The 19819-nt window shown below is 45.7% G+C and overlaps 1 protein-coding gene across 1 annotated transcript in view; it reads left to right on the forward strand.

Moving 5' to 3' along the window:
• Nucleotides 1-458: 458 nt before the first annotated feature.
• LOC126278437 (UBX domain-containing protein 1-like) overlaps nucleotides 459-19819 on the forward strand; it is a 73172-nt gene continuing 53811 nt past the window's right edge. The window contains exons 1-2 of the mRNA XM_049978553.1: nucleotides 459-651; nucleotides 825-878. Coding sequence (XP_049834510.1) covers nucleotides 596-651; nucleotides 825-878 — 110 coding nt within the window. The 5' untranslated portion in view covers nucleotides 459-595. The remainder of the gene's footprint in view (nucleotides 652-824; nucleotides 879-19819) is intronic.

Consider the following 19819-nt stretch of genomic DNA (forward strand, 5'->3'; position numbering starts at 1 on the left):
AATAAACTATCATATTCCTCTCAAACATCAGCTGTTTATCTGTCGGTGCAGACAGGCTTGAACTTCAGTCACATAATGCCGGCTTCCGGTGCGGCGTTTTCACATTGTCGTAAGTAAATTTTAACACCGGTAACAAGTATTTTTTGAATAAAGTAAAAGATAAAATAAAAACAGGAAAGACTGTTCATTATTTTTTACTTGTCATGGCAACACATAGCAGCATAGAAAGGTAAGAGGAAAATTCATTTACCACCAGTTTTAATACCTCAAAAAGGTGCCGTGGTGATATATGCACCACCATAGTTTTTGGTCCTAAATCACAAAACGAAAATTATCAAAATTGAAATTTAGTCAGTTGATCATATTTCTAATAGGACAGCAACGAAATTATCTTTCTTGGGTTGCTACATAAAATGCGTCCGCGAAAGGGTTCAGAGATAACCTTTGGTACGCGACGTAAACAAAGAGGCAAGCGGAATATCTTACACTGTAATATTTTTGGCAGTGCTTCACCGTTGTATGTGTTTGATATACCGTGAGTGGAAAGAAGTGGACATTGTTTATTAAAAAAGAAATATTAAAAAATCGGATTGCAATGGCAACCCAGGACATTGAAACGTTAATTGATATGGGATTCCCGAAAGAAAAAGCGTTAGTATTATTGTGTCCCTTTTTGACCAGCTTCAGCTTTAAGAATAATGTGATTATTCATCGTGTACAACAACGAAGGATTGGGACACATCGAGTACCATGAGTTGCCATTAGTTCTTTTCAACGGAATAATGAACCGACTGAAACATACTTTTCTTTTTTGTGTAATTTAGGGTACGAGCTTTGGAGGTTACCGGAAATCAAGGTGTGGAGCCGGCAATGGAATGGTGAGTGATAAAGCTGTAAGAATGGAGCTCAGTGTTTGTGACTTTGGTGTAAACTATCACGAAAAATGCGTGGTAATAGATATATCGTGCATAAACTACGTAAAATTCAAGTGGTTCCACTACGTAACTTGTAGCGAGAAGTGCCTGTCTTTTTAATTTATAAAATATCCTCCATACATGGTACTATACGATTGACATTTCTTGGCGTCATGCAACGTTCTCAGGTATTTTGTTTCATTCGAATATTGTCACATTGCAAGCTTGAATACTGCCATTGATAAATGTAATTACACATGAATCAGTCATTCTGTTCAGTCACAGCAAATGGTGAAAGAAGTCATGCAGTGACCGGTAGTGAATCAGGCTGTTTAAGCCACCAGACACGACATTAGCGTCAGTAAGAAAAAATACACTGTACACAAAAGCTTGGTAAACGTCAACTTAACAAAGAATTCTGGACATACAAACAATTGCATACATTCTCTTACTGTAAATTGTTTTCGCTCTAAAGACACAATAAGATGCAAAGGTTGCACTTCTGTTCAACCATGTTGTTGCAACAGCTAGATAAGGAAATAATTAAGCACTACACTAGCAAATGCATTTGGGTGGGGGAGGAGGTATTGTTTGTAATCAAAACTGAAATAATCTTGTGTATTGACATTTTTCATAAAGTTATTTACTGTAACAACAATGTACACTTATCACCTGGAAAGGTAACAGTACAATATAAAGTGAAGTGGAGCATGGTAACACAGCTGTCAAAAGTGATTACCAGACAAAGTCTCCTGGCTTCTTCCAGTTCAAGTCCAGGGAGCTAATTGCCCAACTTAAGTTAACACAGTGTACGGTTAGCATTTTCTCCATTATAGTGAGAAAAAATTATTTAGGGACAAAAGATCACAGACAACTTGTTCAAAACTAAGAGGGCACAATGAATTGGTAGTCTGATGAATTGTGATGTGACACTCAAGTTTTTGGACTTGGAGATCGGGTTGAGCGAAGCGACAAGCCCCTCGGCTAAACTTTTAAGCACTGCTGGTTCCACAGCGTCATCCCTGAATTAACTCTCTTGTCATAGTGCAATATTTTTGAATTCAGGTAACATATTGAGGAATAAAGGCATTGTGCACAGAAAGTATCCATGCATCTGCATATCTAGTAGAGACATTTTAAATACTGTTGGTCCTTTGCTAAGCATTTGTGGGTCATTCCAAATCAAATGACCCAGTGTGCCTGCTCAACAATGTTAAAGTTTGGTAAAACTTTCTACAGTATCTGCTTCAGGATTTGAAGGGCTTCTGCCGAGCATCAGTTCCATTTGTAACTTGCTGTAGATGCTAGTGCTGTTTTCACAAGGTCAAGTGTCTTTGGAACCTTAAACACATAAATAAATCCTCAAGTTTGGCCAGCAGTGATTCCTGACCCAATACTGTTAGGGACCTGTAATAAATCTTCCTGGAAAAACTTTCTCACCCAGAAAACAGAAATAAAACAAATGAAGATCAGAAATCATTTACCATTGCACAATTTCCCTTAAACTTGCATGAAAATATTACAGTGACAAATGTTTGCCATATTCCAACAAGGTATCGATGTGAGTAGAAGGCACTGGTAACATGATAATGTGTTAGCGCAAATTGTCAAAAGTGACTACACGCAGTACTGTCAGCTATGTAACATTGGCTGCAGCTTAACCCAAATGACTGCCAGAGAGCACTACCAACAGCATAACACAACATGTACAAAAACGTGACACTCACAAGCGAAACTTCGCACCGTCGTGACGTCACACCCCATAACACTCTTGTGTCATGGGTCAAAGCCAACGGGTGGGATCAGATGCCTCTGTTGACCCTTGCTTTCTGATCTTCACTTGAATTATTTCTGTGTTTTACACTAAAAAAGTTCTTGAGGATCACAGATTGCAGGTTCCTGGCACTGTTAGGTCAGAAAGAGTAGCTTGCCAAACTTCGGGTTTTTATAATCAAACAAATATCCCCTTTTAAAGTTGCCCTAAACATACACCAAGTTACAGATGGAGATGAAACTTGGCAGTTCATGCAGGTACCTTGGATAGATTCTGTAAAAAACTCAACAAAATTTAAACTCTTCATCACTTGGAATAGGCTCATCCCTTTGTTCTCTACAGAAAGAAAAGTAGCCATCTTCATGATGCATGCTGCTTGTTGCTCTCCCCACTGGCACCAAGCTATTGCTGTTACAATGCATATGTGAAGTAAGGATACTTCATGTTTCTTGTATTTGCCAAATGAGGGTGCCCGGACACAGTGACTCTTTAACACTTAACTCAGCTGCCCCTCCTTTTTCTTCTCTGTGTAGTTTTTTGTTATCAGAATATTGTGTCTTTTGAATACAGATGGAATCTGATTTTCAGTACAGCTAGGAAGCCGTTCTCCATCATTGACCTCTGTACGTGCTTCCAAGCCTTCATCGAGATTGCTAGGTGAGATGTAGTACAGATGTGCTCTCTATGCATCACTTTCTAATCTGGGCACACCTGGCAGCTAATCACCATCCAAATAGAAGCTGATTAGTAGGGAAATCTAATTGCTGTACACATAACTCAGGTCAAACAGTATGCAAAAATGGATCAATATCAACACAGTTCACCAAACTGCTGAATCATCCACTCCACATCTTCAGACCAACCAAGAAAGCGACTGCTTCCTGGTGAAGTGTCTAGTGCAATTTCAAGGACAGAATGGGGAAGGGGGTTAGTTTTATGTGGATTCATGAGCTGGCCAAATACAAAGTATTTCAGGCCATATAAGGAAAATATTGCAGTAATACCAAGTAGTGCAAGAAAAGATCGTAGCAAGAGTGCTTGATCCACTAAATGTAGGGTGTGACCAGGAATATTTCATGGGAGTTAGCATATTAATGCTATAATGGGGGAGGGGAGGGATTGATGTCTCCAGACTAGCAAGAGAAAATATTGTTCAGCGTTTCACTCAAGTCACTGCCGGCATCCTGCACTTTGGAAGGCTGATGAGTCTTCATTCCACCTGTAATGTTAATAACTGCCCTTCCTCTGTACTTGTTTTGGGTTTGGCCTTGTCTGCAGCATGTAACATAACAATCGGTAAAAATAAAAATCCATTGCAATATGTGACATTACCCCACTTAAATCTGACAATGATGGGACATGCCCACATAACCGTCATTTGCTCGCACTAACTGTATAGTAACCATTTTGTAGCAAAATGCTCAAAGCTCTGAACCTTACAGTGAAACGGCAACTAAGGTGCTTTTTAATGGGTTCAAGAGAAATCATTCACCTATCGATGGTCTGGCCCTGCCGTACCAGCTGCCAGACACTGTACTCTTACACTTAAAAAAACTCTTGACGAGGCATCAACTCCTACGACAAATCTTCATGTGTTGGTTACCAGGATGCCTCCCAGTTTATCTACAGCTCTTCCTTCCACGACATTATTTTATATATATGACTCCCATTATCTGGCTGACTCGAGATCAGACCCATCTTTGTAACTAAATTTCTGGATGATTGGATAAATCATGAAAACAAGTCATTTCTTCAAATAAAAAAACGAGCTAAATTCATGTATATATATACTAATGTTGTGGTCGTAGTCTGATTTGACTACTCTATCCCGTGCATAAACATTCTTCTGTAACATTAATTTAATGGCTAAAAAAACAATGTTGTTTCAATTTTGTACAGTATTGGAATTCCATGCAGTGTCAGTTTGGTCAGAGTTTTTTTGCTGTTTTCAATTATTTTTGTGTGGCCAAGTCTCTTATCTGCTTGATGGTGAGTACTACAGTTTCAAGATGCGGAAACTTCTCACCAGCTGACATTGTCATCCTCCTGTCCATCAGTTTCTTCTCTCACATTTTGAATGATTTCATTGGCACTGAGAATTTGGAATCCAAGGTCCAAAGAATCACAAGCGAGCCACTCACTCATATCCTCTACACTGCAGTAGGAGTGATCAGGGATTTTCAAAAGGATCGTATGTTCTCAAGTCATATTTCGTCCTCTACCAGTTCTCCTTCTTCCTCTTCCTTTTCTTCCTTCTTCTTTTCATATTTGTCTTTCTGTACCTTATCCTTGTTTTAAATACCTTTCGATCTATTCCGGCTCTTCTTAGTATGGTTGTCTTCACAAAATTTCGCACGCCTGCTGCCACATCAGAACAATATATATATTAAAAACAAAGATTCCAAGACTTACCAAGCGGGAAAGCGCCGGTAGATAGGCACAATGAATAAAACACACAAACACACACAGAGAATTTCTAGCTTTCGCAACCGACTGTTGCTTCTTCAGGAAAGAGGGAAAGCCGAAAGGATGTGGGTTTTAAGGGAGAGGGTAAGGAGTCATTCCAATCCCGGGAGCAGAAAGACTTACCTTAGGGGGAAAAAAGGATAGGTATATGTGCGCGCGCACACACACACACACACACACACACACACACACACACACACACACACACACACACACACTAAGACCTGTCAACAGAAAGGGTGTTTTGTGGTTTCCTGTAGAGTTGGCACAGCTCAGTGCGGTAACATGGTCTTTACTAACCTTATGGACAGGAGCTGTAGTTTCCCTTTTAGAAGCTAAAATTGTTTCCAAGTGTTCCAAATAAGGCCTGTCTCATTTGTACTGTATAAAAATTCAGGGTCATAAGATTCTGCTTCAGTTTTGAATTTTTCGTTAAAATTTTCTGCAGCTTTGGGTCAGCTGGTAATTTTTCACTTCTTAAATCTAACTCGCGAACCTCATTCCTTGCCGTCAATTTTCTTAGCTAAATGTTTTGCTTTTTTGCAGACAGTCCTTGAAAGAAGGTTTTCCAGTACTCTCTGCTGCAAAAACCATTTGAATATGGCCCCTTCCAGCTCTTTTTTTCTGTTTTTTTTTTTTTTCATTGCTTTTCTTGACAAACTCCCATGTTCATTTACAGTGACAGACACAAAGTTTGTTGATGTTCCCACATTAAACATCTCAGCAACTGCTTACCATTCGTGCCTTTGTCTAATTGTTCTGGGACTTTTATTTTGTCACACACACACGCACACACACACACACACACACACACACAAATGGGCAAAAGACAACAACAAATCAGTGTATGTGTTTACGTCATGACGCAGACTGATGTAGGCCACACAAAATGACAGCCATTATAAAATACAACAATGTGCATACTGTATTCATTGTTCACTGAAAGATTTTTGTCTTTTATTACTTTTGCTGTGGATTGATTTTAGAATGGCAAAGAAATGTACATTGTACTGTATACTGTAATAACTGTGAAATGAAACCAATTTTAGTCAGACAGTACAAATTTCACTTTCCCCATAGCGATATAGACAATTGGTGATCCTGATGACAGGAGTTCAGATAATAAGAGTGCTGTAGATTAAACAATGCCCCATCTAATCTTTCTATACAAGAGAATTATTTTCCTCATTGTAGTGTTTTAATTGTGACTAAATTTTAAGAGCTAGGGGTGTGTGTTGCTCTGTGGGCTTGTGCCAGACTACAAATTCAAAGGTCCAATCACACTTCAGATTTTTCCTTTCACTTCTGACAATAATTTTTTATTCCAGTAAAACTATGGCTAGTGAAGAATTGCAGTGTTCAAGCCAGCATTCATGCTGAAAACAGCTTCACCTATTGTGATAGCATTACACCCACAGGAATGGATCCCATTCAGTGCTCATTATTTGTTAACAATAATTTTTATTTGTCTTTTTTTTCTATCCTACTCAGCATAGGTAGGGTAAGATTCAGTATGAAACAGTAAATGGTAAACTGCTGGAATAAATGACAGTAACAAGTGTTTGGTGACAACTGAGTTCACATAATAAATGGCTGGCTATAAACAGAATCCAAAACAGAGCAAGGTTGTAGAAGTGTAGATCAGTCTAGAAAGGCTACGAAAAGAGAGCAAACTATAAACAGCAATAGTTGGAGCACTGTATCAAATTGTCATTGTCAATTAAATTACCCAACAGCCGTGTACTTTAAGATATTATTTTATTTTATTCTGAAATCAAGCAGTTTCAGCATTTCATTATGCCATCTTCAGCCCACATATGCTTCTATCCAAATAAACGGACTTGTCATATAGCACCGTAAATCACTGGATATCATGAATTCCAATCGTTATACAATTGCTTCAAACAAAAATGTGACAGCAACTGCATATCAAGTGACAGCTCCCTGCTATGTGGATTCATTGCCATCGCTGTGTTCAATTCATGAGGAAGTGGCTTAGAAAATGACAGTGGTTCCACTCCGTTAGCTCCCATTGCTGGCCATCGTCAACCTCCATCCCTCCCCAGTCACTATAAGCATTTTTCGGACCAGAGATCATACCGATGTCAGGAGGCAGGCTTGTTGTGGCTCTGGTTGCTTATACTTGCCCTGGTCAGCTACAGGCAGAAATGATATGAACTGCTGCAACTGGAGCTGGTATAAAGACCAAAACATCAGTTCATTTCTGGCCATAACTTCAAACAACTCTCTTTCCCTCCCCCTTCCTTCCCCCCATGAACAATCAACATAAATAGAGTTCAACGTGAAGAAGGTTTTAATCTTTCAAATAATAAAATAAAGCAGTTCTTTTCGGCAGTTCTGTCAATATAAGCAACAGGTGCAGTTCTAGATCATCTTTTACCATTTACTGCTGGCTTTGTTTTTTAATGATGATGGTTAGAAAGAGCCTGAACTGCTACTAAGTCTTCAGTAAATTCCTTTCACACCAGTTGTGTGGCTTCAAGTGTGTCCTGGTCATTGTGCAACCATTGTTTGAATTGAATTATATCTGTAGGATCATTATTTTCAAGTTTGAATTCACCTTTCTGAAAAATTTTTTCAGAGACTCCATTCTTAGCCATTCTTCACAGTGATGAACATACAGCCTTTTTAATTCCAAACTACAGGCGATTATGCTTGTTATCTTGGGATGTCCACCAAAATTAGGTGCTCACCAGCTGATTGAATGTGGTGCAGTACAGTAACACAACAATGTGGACACCATCCATAGAATTTTGAAAATCTGACTTCAGGTCAGTTTATGTTTCCCTACGCATCAGTCATTATTTTCAAATTGTTCAATACTTTTTTCTGTCTACTCAAATAAAACAGTCTTTTTTGCATGAAAAAATTCCATTACATTCTTAATTACCAAAAAGTTCTGTAACCTTTTCCCCCTGCAGGTTCGGGGGTTAGAATAGGCCCGCGGTATTCCTGCCTGTCGTAAGAGGCGACTAAAAGGAGTCTCAAACTTTTTGGCCTTGTATGATGGTCCCCTGTTGGGTTTGACCTCCATCTCTCAAAATTTTCCGAAGAGCGCGCTGACTGGGGAAGAGCATTGTGTACTTGGTGCATTGTGTCCATCTTGCGATCAGACCTTTCGCCAGCTTATACACAGTTGAACTGCAGTCCTGTCCGCTCTCCATCTCTTGGGCATGACTCTTTTTCTGCGTGCAGATAACACCTTGCACTGTGCAGTGCCTCTTTCTGCACCGACGGCGACCATGGACCACATGTTACCTAACATCCAGCACGGTAGCCAGTCCGTTGTGGTGGGGCCGCCATGTACCCTGTTGGTTGTAGCCCCCTGACAATACAGGGATCGCTCTACTGATGCCTGCGCCGTTAACTCCCCACGTATGCCAAGGAGTAGGTGCCTATCCTCCTGGGGTATCGGGACTCCCGGCAACGGCCATCCTGCCAGGTGGCTGGGTGGTGCCCGTGGGGAGGGCCCTTCGTCGGAGTAGGTAGCATCAGGGCGGATGACCCGCAATGAAGTGTGGTACATCGTCTTTCGCTGGTGGCCAGCCGCCAGCAGTCTCTAAGCGTTCTCGGGTTCAGTTTAACGCTCAGAAGTACGATCCGAAAACGTTCCCCTCCCTGGCCACACTGTGGGAGGAATGTAAGTCTCAGGATGGCAGTAGCAGTTATTCGCCCCGCTTCTTAGTTTGTATGAGGGTTGATGGGGAGTCTTTTCTCTCCACAAAGCCTCAGTTCTTCGTCGAGCATTTAGAGGACAAGTTTGGGGAGGTGGAGGGCTTGTCAAAAATGCGCTCTGGGTCAGTCCTGATACAAACGGCATCCTCTGCCCAGTCACGACGGTTACTTGCTTGTGACAAGTTGGGGGATGTTGCTGTTACGGTCACACCCCATAAGAGTTTAAATATGGTCCAGGGAGTTATTTACCATAGGGATCTTCTTTTGCAGTCTGATGAAGAGCTGCGCGCCAATTTAGAGCGCCGAGGTGTGCATTTCGTCCGGCGCGTTCATCGGGGTCCGAAGGAAAATAGATTGCTACCGGTGCCTTCATCTTGGCCTTCGAAGGGGATACATTACCGGAAAAAGTCAAGGTGATGGTCTACCGATGTGACGTTAAGCCCTATATCCCTCCCCCGATGCGGTGCTTTAAGTGCTGGAAGTTCGGCCATATGTCTTCTCGCTGCACTTCCAGCCTCACATGTCGAGATTGCAGACGCCCATCACATCCCAATACTCCATGTGCCCCGCCTCCCATCTGTGTCAACTGCGGGGAGCACAATTCACCTTGCTCGCCAGACTGCCAAATTTTCCAGAAAGAGCGTAAAATCATGGAATACAAGACTCTGGGCCAACTAACCTATACTGAGGCCAAGAGGAAATATGACCGACTCCATCCTGTGAGAATGACATCTTCCTACACTGCTGCTACAACACCTGTGCTAGCCCCGTCTGTTTCTCCAATTGTGGCTGGATCGACGAGTAGTAAAACTCCTCCTGCCCCCTCGCCAGTGGGGGACTTTACCCACCGGGTTGCTCCTGCGCCACCTACCTCAGGAGCAACACCATCCCACCCATCGGGGACGTCCGTCCCCACTTCTAAGCCGGAGAAGTGTCCAACTTCTTCGGCTTCTCACGCTTGCAAGGGGTCTCTTGGGTCCCTCCCTTCCCAGGTTTCCGCCAGCGAGAAGCCTGACGACCGACAATGGCGTAAGTGTCCGCAATCAGCTGGTCGTAGGGCTTCACGATCCTCCTCCGTCCCGGAGACTGAATCGGTGAAGCCCTCCCAGCCAGTGTGACCCAAGGAACGGCGTGAGAAACCCAAGAAGAGCTCTCAGCCAAAGGAACTCGCGGTGGCAGCCATTCCACCACAACCTTTCAGCTCTGCGTCTGAGGATGCGGTGGAGATTCTGGCGTCCGCTGAGGACCTCGATCTCGCCGGTCCATCAGATACCATGGAAAGCACTATCACAGGTGCTAAATCGGAGGCAGCAGGTGACCCAGCGGCGTAATCTCCCTTCCCAGTCCCGTCACGCCTTTCTCAGCCATGGACAACACCATCCTCCAGTGGAACTGCAGCGGTTTCTTTCGCCATCTAGCTGAGCTCCGCCAACTTATCAGCCTTCACCCTTTCCTCTGCATTGCTCTGCAGGAAACTTGGTTTCCGGCAATGCGAACCCCCGCCCTCCGTGGTTATCGGGGTTATTATAAGAACCGGGCAGCTTATGAAGGGGCGTCTGGTGGCGTCTGCATCTATGTCCTGAACTCTCTTCACAGCGAGTTTGTACCTCTCCACACACCTTTAGAGGCTGTCGCTGTTCAGGTGTGGTTGGACGCCACAGGCTGTTACCGTCTGCAGTCTTTACCTTCCACCAGATGGTGATGTCGCGCAGCATGTCCTGGCTGCTCTGATAGCTCAATTGCCTCCACCTTTCCTGTTACTGGGAGACTTTAACGCCCATTACCATCTGTGGGGTGGGTCAGTGGCAACAGGTCGAGGCGCCATCGTTGAGCATTTATTGGCGCAGCTCGATCTCTCGATCTTAAATGATGGTGCCTTCACACACTTCAGTGTGGCGCATGGCACATACTCCGCCATTGACCTTTCCATCTGTAGCCCTAGCCTCTTACCGTCTGTCCAATGGAGAGTGCATGACGACCTGTGTGGTAGTGACCACTTTCCGATCTTTCTGTCACTACCACAGCGTCAGTCTTCTGGGCGCCCTAGCAGATGGGCTATGAATCAGGCTGACTGGGACTTGTTCTCCTCCACTGCCGCTATTGAGCCTCTCTCTAACGATGCCATTGATGCAGTGGTTCAATCGGTCACCACCGGCATCGTTACTGCCGCCGAATCTGCCATTTGCCCATTCTTCTGGGTCCCTTCGGCGGCGAACTGTGCCTTGGTGGTCGCCTGAGATCGCTGAAGCGATTAAAGCTCGCTGGCGGGCGCTCCAGCGTTACAAGCGACATCCCTCAATCGACCACCTTATCGCCTTCAAACGGCTGCGTGCGCGAGCACGCTGCATTATCTGCCAACGCAAGCAGGAGTGCTGGGAGCGGTATGTGTCCACCATTGGCCTCCATGTCACTCCATCGCAGGTCTGGGCCAAGATTCGCCGCCTCTATGCTTATCGGACCCTTGTCAGTGTCCCTGTGCTCTCACTGAATGGAGCAGTTTGTACTGACTCCGACGTCATTGCAAACCACTTGGCAGAGCAGTTTGCTATGAATTCCGCTTCTGCCAACTACCCCTTGGGCTTCCGCTCCATTAAGGAGTGGATAGAACGTCGGAGTCTTTCTTTTCGCACTCACCATCCTGAATTGTACAATGTTCCATTCAGTGAGTGGGAATTTCGAAGTGCCCTCGCAGTTTGTCCTGATACCGCTCCTGGGCCAGATAGCATCCACTCTCAGATGCTGAAACACCTTTCAGTGGACTGCCAGCGATGCCTCCACGATCTTTACAACCGCATTTGGGTTGAGGGTGAGTTTCCGTCGCAATGGCGGGAAAGTCTTGTTGTCCCCATTCTGAAACCAGGGAAGAACCCTTTGGAGGTGGACAGCTACCGTCCCATTAGCCTCACCAACGTTCTTTGCAAGTTGCTTGAATGGATGGTGAGCCGGCGCTTGAATTGGGTATTGGAGTCTCGAGGCCTTCTGGCTCCTTCTCAGGGTGGGTTCCGTAAAGGCCGCTCCACCGCCGACAATCTGGTGAGCCTGGAGTCGGCCATCTGTACTGCCTTTGCCCGCTGTCAGCATCTGGTTGCTGTCTTTTTTGACATGCGGAAAGCGACATGGCGTCATCACATCCTTTCTACGCTTCATGGATGGGGTCTTCGGGGCCCTCTGCCGATCTATATCCGCAATTTTCTGTCATATCGTACCTTCCGCGTGCACGTCGCGGCCTCATATAGTTCCTCCCAAGTCCAGGAGAACGGTGTACCACAGGGTTCTGTTCTCAGTGTGTGTCTGTTTTTAATAGCTATTAACTGCCTCGCTGCGGCTGTGGGAAATACTGTCTCCGCTTCCCTGTATGCTGACAACTTCTGCCTTTACTACAGCTCTATTGGCATTGCAGCTGCTGAACATCAGCTACAGGGCTCAATCCGCAAGGCGCAGTCTTGGGCTGTAGCGCATGGTTTTCAGTTTTCCGCAGCCAAGACCTGCGTTACGCATTTCTGCCGGCGACACACTGTTCACCCGGAGCCGTGGCTTTATCTTGACGGCGAGCTTCTTAAAGTGGTGGAGTCACATAGGTTTTTGGGGATGGTTTTTGACGCCCGGTTGACTTGGCTGCCTCATATTCGGCAGCTTAAACAGGTGTGTTTGTGGCATCTAAATGCTATGCGATGCCTGAGCCACACCAGGTGGGGCGCCGACCGATCTACTCTCCTACGGCTTTACCAGGCATTAATCCAGTCTCATCTGGACTACGGGAGTCTGGCTTATGGCTCAGCATCCCCATCTGCGTTGCGGGTGCTGGATCCAATCCTCCACAGCAGGATACGCCTTGCCACTGGTGCCTTCCGAATCAGCCCTGTGGACAGCATACTTGTGGAGGCAAGTGTCCCTCCACTGCGGTTACGACACCAACAATTACTGGCTGCTTATGCTGCCCATGTTTTTAGCTTGCCCGGTCATCCAAATTTTCGTGTCCTCTTCCCGCAGTCAGTCGTTCATCTGCCAGAACATCGGCCCCGGTTGGGTTGTCCGATCGCCGTACGTGTCAAACAGCTTCTTTCCTGGCTCGGGTGTTTCCCTGTTCCACCTCCTTTGCGGGCCCCTCTGCGTACACCCCCGTGGTGTGTGCCTCGCCCTTGCCTTCGGCTCGACTTGGCACAGGGCCCGAAGGACTCAGTCCCTCCGGAGGCCTTCCGACGCCGCTTTTATTCCATCCTGGCCACGTATCAGGGCTCTGGCGTTGTCTACACTGACGGTTCGATGGTTGCTGGTCGTGTCGGTTATGCACTAACTCTAGGGGACCATTCTGAACAATGTTCGTTGCCGGCTGGCTGCAGTGTTTACACTGCTGAGTTGGTCGCCATCTTTCGTGCCCTAGAGTATATCCGCCCCTGCTCAGGTGAGTCCTTCGTTATCTGTAGCGATTCCATGAGCGGTTTACGAGCTCTCGACCAGTGTTTCCCTCGTTCTCGTCTGGTGATGGCTATCCAGGAGTCCCTGGATACTCTCGCCCGTAGAGGCAGGTCTGTGGTCTTTGTTTGGACCCCAGGCCATGTTGGTATACCCGGCAATGAAACTGTTGACCGCCTGGCGAAAGAGGCCACCAGTGCGCCATCTCTGGAGATTGGCCTCCTGGCGGCTGATTTGCGGGCAGTCTTACGCCGCACAGTTCTCTCGTTTTGGGATGCTGAATGGCGCGGTCTGACCACCCCTAACAAACTCCGTGCCGTCAAGGACACGACGACTGTGTGGCGGTCATCCATGCGAGCCAACCGCAGGGACTCAGTCGTCCTTTGTCGGCTCCGCATTGGCCACACCCGACTCACGCACAGTTATTTACTGGGTCGTGAGGATCCCCCTCTTTGTCGTTGTGGGGCGTCCTTGACGGTGGTCCATATTCTGTTGCAGTGCGCCCTTTTAACCATGCTCGGGCAGACTTTTGCAATGCCTGACACGCTCTCTGCTCTTTTATCAGATGACTCTGCCATGATGGACTTGGTTTTGTGTTTTATTCGGGCAGGGGGTTTTTATCCTTTAATCTGAGTGTTTTTTTAAGTGTTGATTCTGGCTTTTAGCCCTTGATTTTAAACTGAGTTTTTAAAGTGTTCTTGGTGGTTGACTTTTCCTCTTTTTCTGTACGGTCGGCCAACCACCATCACATTGTGTGTTTTAATTTGTTTTGTCTGATCTCTGTCAGAGTATTTCATGTCCTGTTTCATCTGCTGTCTTTCCTGTTGTTCGTTTTTTATTCTCTTCGGGTGGTTTTAGTTTTTATGGAACAAGGGACCGATGACCATAGTAGTCTGGTCCCTTTAATCCCACAAACCAACCAACCATCTGTAACCTTTCATGTTTTTTTTTTTCTATAAGTGTCTATTCACACTTACTTTTTTGTGTACCAGTATTTCTTTTTCCACCGTCAGCTTCCTTAATGCTTTTGCCAGTTTTCCTGAAACTCAAAAATCTTGCTTAATTTTGTTGGATCGGCTCCAAAGACTTTATTTTCTGACACATATAACAATGTTTACCTTCATTTCATTGATCAGTTGGTTATAATAAAAACAATCAGGATATTGCTTGCTTGCTCTATGCTGCTCCATTTCACTAGTTTTAAGTGCAACAATGATTGCAATTTTTGGGAGTACAGAAGTGTCCAGTTCCACACGTCTGCTTTGACCCATGATGTCATCAGTATGGCAGAAATGGCTATTCTAAGCGTTTCCAATATGGCGTCTATGACGTCACTTCATACACAAGGCAACAAACACGAAAATATGTAGGAAGTAGACAATAACATTTCCCTCCAAAAATCCATTCAAACTAATGGGACAACCGTGGGAAATTGGGGGTTTTAGAGTGAGGACAAACTAAATACAATAGTACAAAGAACCAAACCATGATCCCAAAACACAAAATGATGAACAAAAAGAAAAGGGATAAAAAATTACAACATTCCGCCACACCTACAAAATCTGCAGGAATCGGACACCTCCCATAACACCCCCAGATAACAATACCAAAACACCAATACCTTCAAATAAAATTATGAACATTGTAATCGGACATTTCCCTTGGCCTATATAGGTCAACCACATATGATGATACCAAAACACCACCTACAACTATGAAAAATAAAACCAAAACCACAACCTCAAAAATCCCTGCATAAATTAAAACCTATTCAGTACATCATAAATACTCCAAACATCACAACTCAAGAAGAATGGGGGGGGGGGGGAGGAGGAAATTACTTACCACCAACAAATTCCGGTGCTGCAAACTACATTGGTCACCCCCCCACCCCCCCCCCCCCCCCACCCACACACACAAATTAAATGTCTTACCACACTACAGACAATAAACCAATAACACCTAACGAAAACTCCTTCCTTATAATGGCATTCCAATCACACATGATTATTAGATTTTCAACTGCCTTTATGCACTGAATTACCCTTTCAGTTTTCTCATATACTTTTCTATCTCCTCATATTCTGCTTGTGGTGTCAGCATGTATAGCTGAATGATTGTTGTTGGTGTTGCTTTGCTGCCAATTCTGATGAGAACAACTCTATCACTGAAGTAAGTTAAAGTAACTGCCGCTACCCTGCCTTCCTATCCATTATGAAACCCTCTCCTGTCATACTATATTCTGCTGCTGTTGATATTACCCTATACTTTTCTGACCAGAAATCCTTCTCTTCTTCCCATTTTACTTCACTGACATCCACTATATCTAGATTGATACTCAACATTGGCCTCTTCAGATTTTCCGACATCCCATGCCCTGACTTGTAGATTGTTGCCCTTCTGTTCATCATTCAATTTTTCCTCGTGGTCACCTACCCATTGGCAGTCCCTTCGTGGAGATCTGATTGAGGGACTAGTATGAAATCTTTTGACAATGAAGAGATCATCACGACTCTTTTCAATTACAGTCCTCATGTCCAGGGGGTACACCCTGTTCTGTTCTCTTTAATGCAGTGTTTCCCATTGTCTTCTGCATCCTCGTGCTGTTGATCATTCCTGAATTTTCCATCTTTTACTGGCAGTTTCCTGCCATAAGACCCAGAGGGTGCCCTGAACCTCTGTCTGCTCCTCCGCCCTCTTTGACAAGGCCGATGGCAGAAAGAGGGTGACTTTTTAAGCCAGAAGGCCATGGCCGCCATTGCTGATGACTTTCATTCAAAATTTTGAATGGCAAGGTTCAAACATAGGGCCCACAATGTTTTGATTGCCAGTCAAAGACGCTGCCCCTAAACCGCAGCCCCCAGGGGCTCGGCATTCAGGTGCCGGGTACGGGCTTGGAGACCCCGGGGTTCCTGAACTGGGGACTGTTAAGCACCGCCAGTCCCCTGTCACCGTGAGCTCTGGTCATACTTCATCGACCACCATGTGGCGTGGCGGTGGAATGTTGTGTGTCTCAGAGAATGGGGATCTTGTCTTGACCGCCCGGATCGTGAAGATGGAATAAACCTCTATAAACAACCCCTCACTCTCAAGGTGTGCCGCGCACTTGTGAGATGCATGGCTGTTGAGATGGAACAGTCGTTAGCGGGCAATCTCTAGGGAACTTGCCGCACCTCAGTTGTATAAGGCTTACCTAGGTACGTGGGGCTCTGTCTTGGTGGACTTCTAGTTCCCTAGCTGCTCGTGGGACCGAGATGGATCCTTCGAAATCCTCTTTTCTTCCTCCCAGCGGAAAGGGTGGGCCGCTGGAAGGTTCTAACACCCAGTCTCTTAAGAGGGCTCGAGCAGTCAGTCCCCCTGACTCCGGCACTTCTCTGACAAGTCCAGTCTTAGGTAACAGAATGCATTCTGGTAATCAGAATGTGTTTCTCATTGTGAAACGGAAGGAGGGTAGTTTCGAGAAGGTTTCGCCCTTCTATATACAAAAGGGTTTTGAGGGAATCAGTGGCTCCTTAAAATCGGTGAAGCGCTTACGTAATGGTACCTTGTTAGTGGAAACTTCCACTTCCCAGCAAGCAACGAACCTCCAATCTGCTAAATGCCCTGGAGAGTATGCCATAGACACTGAACTGCACAGCACCTTGAACTACAGCAAAGGTGTTGTGACATACTGGGATGTAGTTGACATTCCCAAGGAAGAATTGCAACGTGAGTGGGCTCCGGAAGGTATCGTTGATGTCCAACATATCATGAAGAGGGTTGATGGCAATCTTGTCAAATCCGACTCCTAATCTTCAGTCGCATGAAACTTCCTGAACATGTTAAAGCTGGCTTCCTTCGCCTTAGTGTGAGGCCTTATTTCCCGATCCCAATGCGCTGTTTTAAATGGCAGCGTTTTGGGCATACCACCTTAGGATGTAAAGGTGAAGCGACTTTTGTCAACTGTGGTAAGGCTGCTCATGAAGGAGTTGGTTGCTGCTCTCCAGCCAAATGTACCAATTGCTCTGGGAACCACCCTGTTTGGAGTAGGGACTGCCAAATATTTTTAGAGGAATGCAAAGTCCAGGAAATAAAAACAACCAAGAGTATCCCCTATGGTGGGGCCGAGAAGATCTATAAGTCAATGCAACCTCTCACATTTGCTACATCTTTTGCATCCCTGATTCAGAAGCCTACTCCAAAAGTCGATGCCTCAACGCAGACAGAGATGGTGAGTGTTGGCACTAACACCTGCAGCTGTCAGTGCACTTGCAACGTAGCCATTGTTTCAGAGCCAGTAGCCCCTACTCAAACAGCAGACAAAGGTACAGTGGTGAACTTGGGCCAGCCCCTGGCGCCTCCAACAGCTGAGGATGTTCCAAAGCCCAGTACAGCCATTACCACTCCCACATCAGCCCACATGTCGCCCTAACCGCCGTCTGCTTCACGTCTGCTGTGCAGCGAGCTACCTTAATTTAAGTATTATCTGTATTTTTCTTACTTGTCACTTCTTCTTCTGCGTGTTTTTGCTTTTAGGAAGCTTTAATAGTCGAGTGCTATTAAGTGTTCCATAGATCTCGTGTTTGTTTTGAATACAGTCAGAGAGAGTCCCTTTAGTCAGCCATAGTGCCAGTAGTGTCAGTGTCGCCCTAACCGCCGTCTGCTTCACGTCTGCTGTGCAGCGAGCTACCTTAATTTAAGTATTATCTGTATTTTTCTTACTTGTCACTTCTTCTTCTGCGTCTTTTTGCTTTTAGGAAGCTTTAATAGTAGAGTGCTATTAAGTGTTCCATAGAGAGTCCCTTTAGTCAGCCATAGTGCTAGTAGTGCTAGTGTTTGTTTTCAATACCGTCCAGAGACAGGTAGTGCTATTTTCCTTGTTTCTACAAGAAGTGGTTAGCAATCACAGTTTAGTCAATAATCAACCGCCTTTAGTGAATTAGCAGTCTAGTTAAAAGTTGATTAACACTCTATAGTAAATTGATTTCTTAGGGTGGATAGGATGTGTGGCTGCTGTGTACGGACGCAGGAGGAGCTGGCCACTCTTCGCGAACAGCTGAGCGTGTTGATGGCCGCGGTCAGCCGTCTTCAGGCTGCTGCCTCGGAGTGTAGCGGCAATGGGGAGTCTGGTGCGTCGCATGGTGCACCCCAGGTGTTAGATGCTTCACCCACTGTCCCTGCTGTCGAGACATCTTCGCGGGTACCGGGCGCGGTTGGGCCACCCTCTCCCCAAGGGGAGTGGCGGGTTCGCGGCGCACGAGGCGGAGGGTCAATGTGGAGGCTGGCCGTGTGGCATCGCCCGCTCTGCCTGTGAGTGGAAATGTGGCTGCTCCTTCAGCAAGGTCCGAGCAGGCACACGGGGGGGAGGGGTTTATTAGTTATTGGGAGCTCCAACGTTAGGCGGGTGATGGAGCTCCTTAGGGAAATAGCGGAAAGGTCGGGGAAGAAGGCAAGTGTTCACTCTGCCTGCTTGCCGGGGGGTCTCATCCGAGATGTGGAGGAGGCCCTACCGGCGGCGATAGAGAGCACTGGGTGCACCCGACTGCAAATTGTTGCTCATGTTGGCACCAATGACTCTTGCCATCTGGGTTCAGAGGTCATCCTCAGTTCGTACAGGCGGTTAGCGGAGTTGGTGAAGGTGGAAAGCCTCGCTCGCGGGGTGGAATCAGAGCTAACTATTTGTAGTATCGTTCCGAGAACCGATCGCGGTCCTCTGGTTTGGAGCCGAGTGGAAGGCTTAAACCAGAGGCTCAGACGATTCTGCGGAGAGCTGGGGTGCAAATTTCTCGACCTCCGCTATGGAGAAATGTAGGGTCCCCCTGAATAGGTCAGGCGTGCACTACACGCCGGAAGCGGCTACGAGGGTAGCGGAGTACGTGTGGAGTGCACATGGGGTTTTTTTAGGTTAGAGAATTCCCTCCCTAGGCCCGACAAGACGCCTCCTGAGACGCGGCAAGGCAGGAGTAGGCAAAATGCAACAAGGAATAACAATATTAATGTGCTAATAGTAAACTGCAGGAGCATCTATAGAAAGGTCCCAGAACTGAAACCAGACGTAAACAGTAATGAAATCCTAAACTCTGATTGGAATGTATAGCGCAGAGATAGGCTGGACAGTGAAGGGGGAGGCGTGTTTATAGCGATAAGAAGTGTAATAGTATCGAAGGAAATTGACGGAGATTCGAATTGTGAAATGATTTGGGTGAAGGTCACGGTTAAAGCAGGCTCAGACATGGTAATTGGATGTCTCTATAGGCCCCCTGGCTCAGCAGCTGTTGTGGCTGAGCATCTGAAGGATAATTTGGAAAATATTTTGAGTAGATTTCCCCACCATGTTATAGTTCTGGGTGGAGATTTTAATTTGCCGGATATAGACTGGGAGACTCAAACGTTCATAACGGGTGGCAGGGACAAAGAATCCAGTGAAATATTTTTAAGTGCTTTATCTGAAAACTACCTTGAGCAGTTAAACAGAAAATCGACTCGAGGCGATAATATATTAGACCTTCTGGTGACAAACAGACCCGAACTATTTGAATCAGTTAATGCAGAACAGGGAATCAGCGATCATAAAGCG

The sequence above is a fragment of the Schistocerca gregaria genome, chromosome 6, assembly GCF_023897955.1.
Source record: "Schistocerca gregaria isolate iqSchGreg1 chromosome 6, iqSchGreg1.2, whole genome shotgun sequence".
In the NCBI taxonomy this organism is placed as follows: domain Eukaryota; kingdom Metazoa; phylum Arthropoda; class Insecta; order Orthoptera; family Acrididae; genus Schistocerca; species Schistocerca gregaria.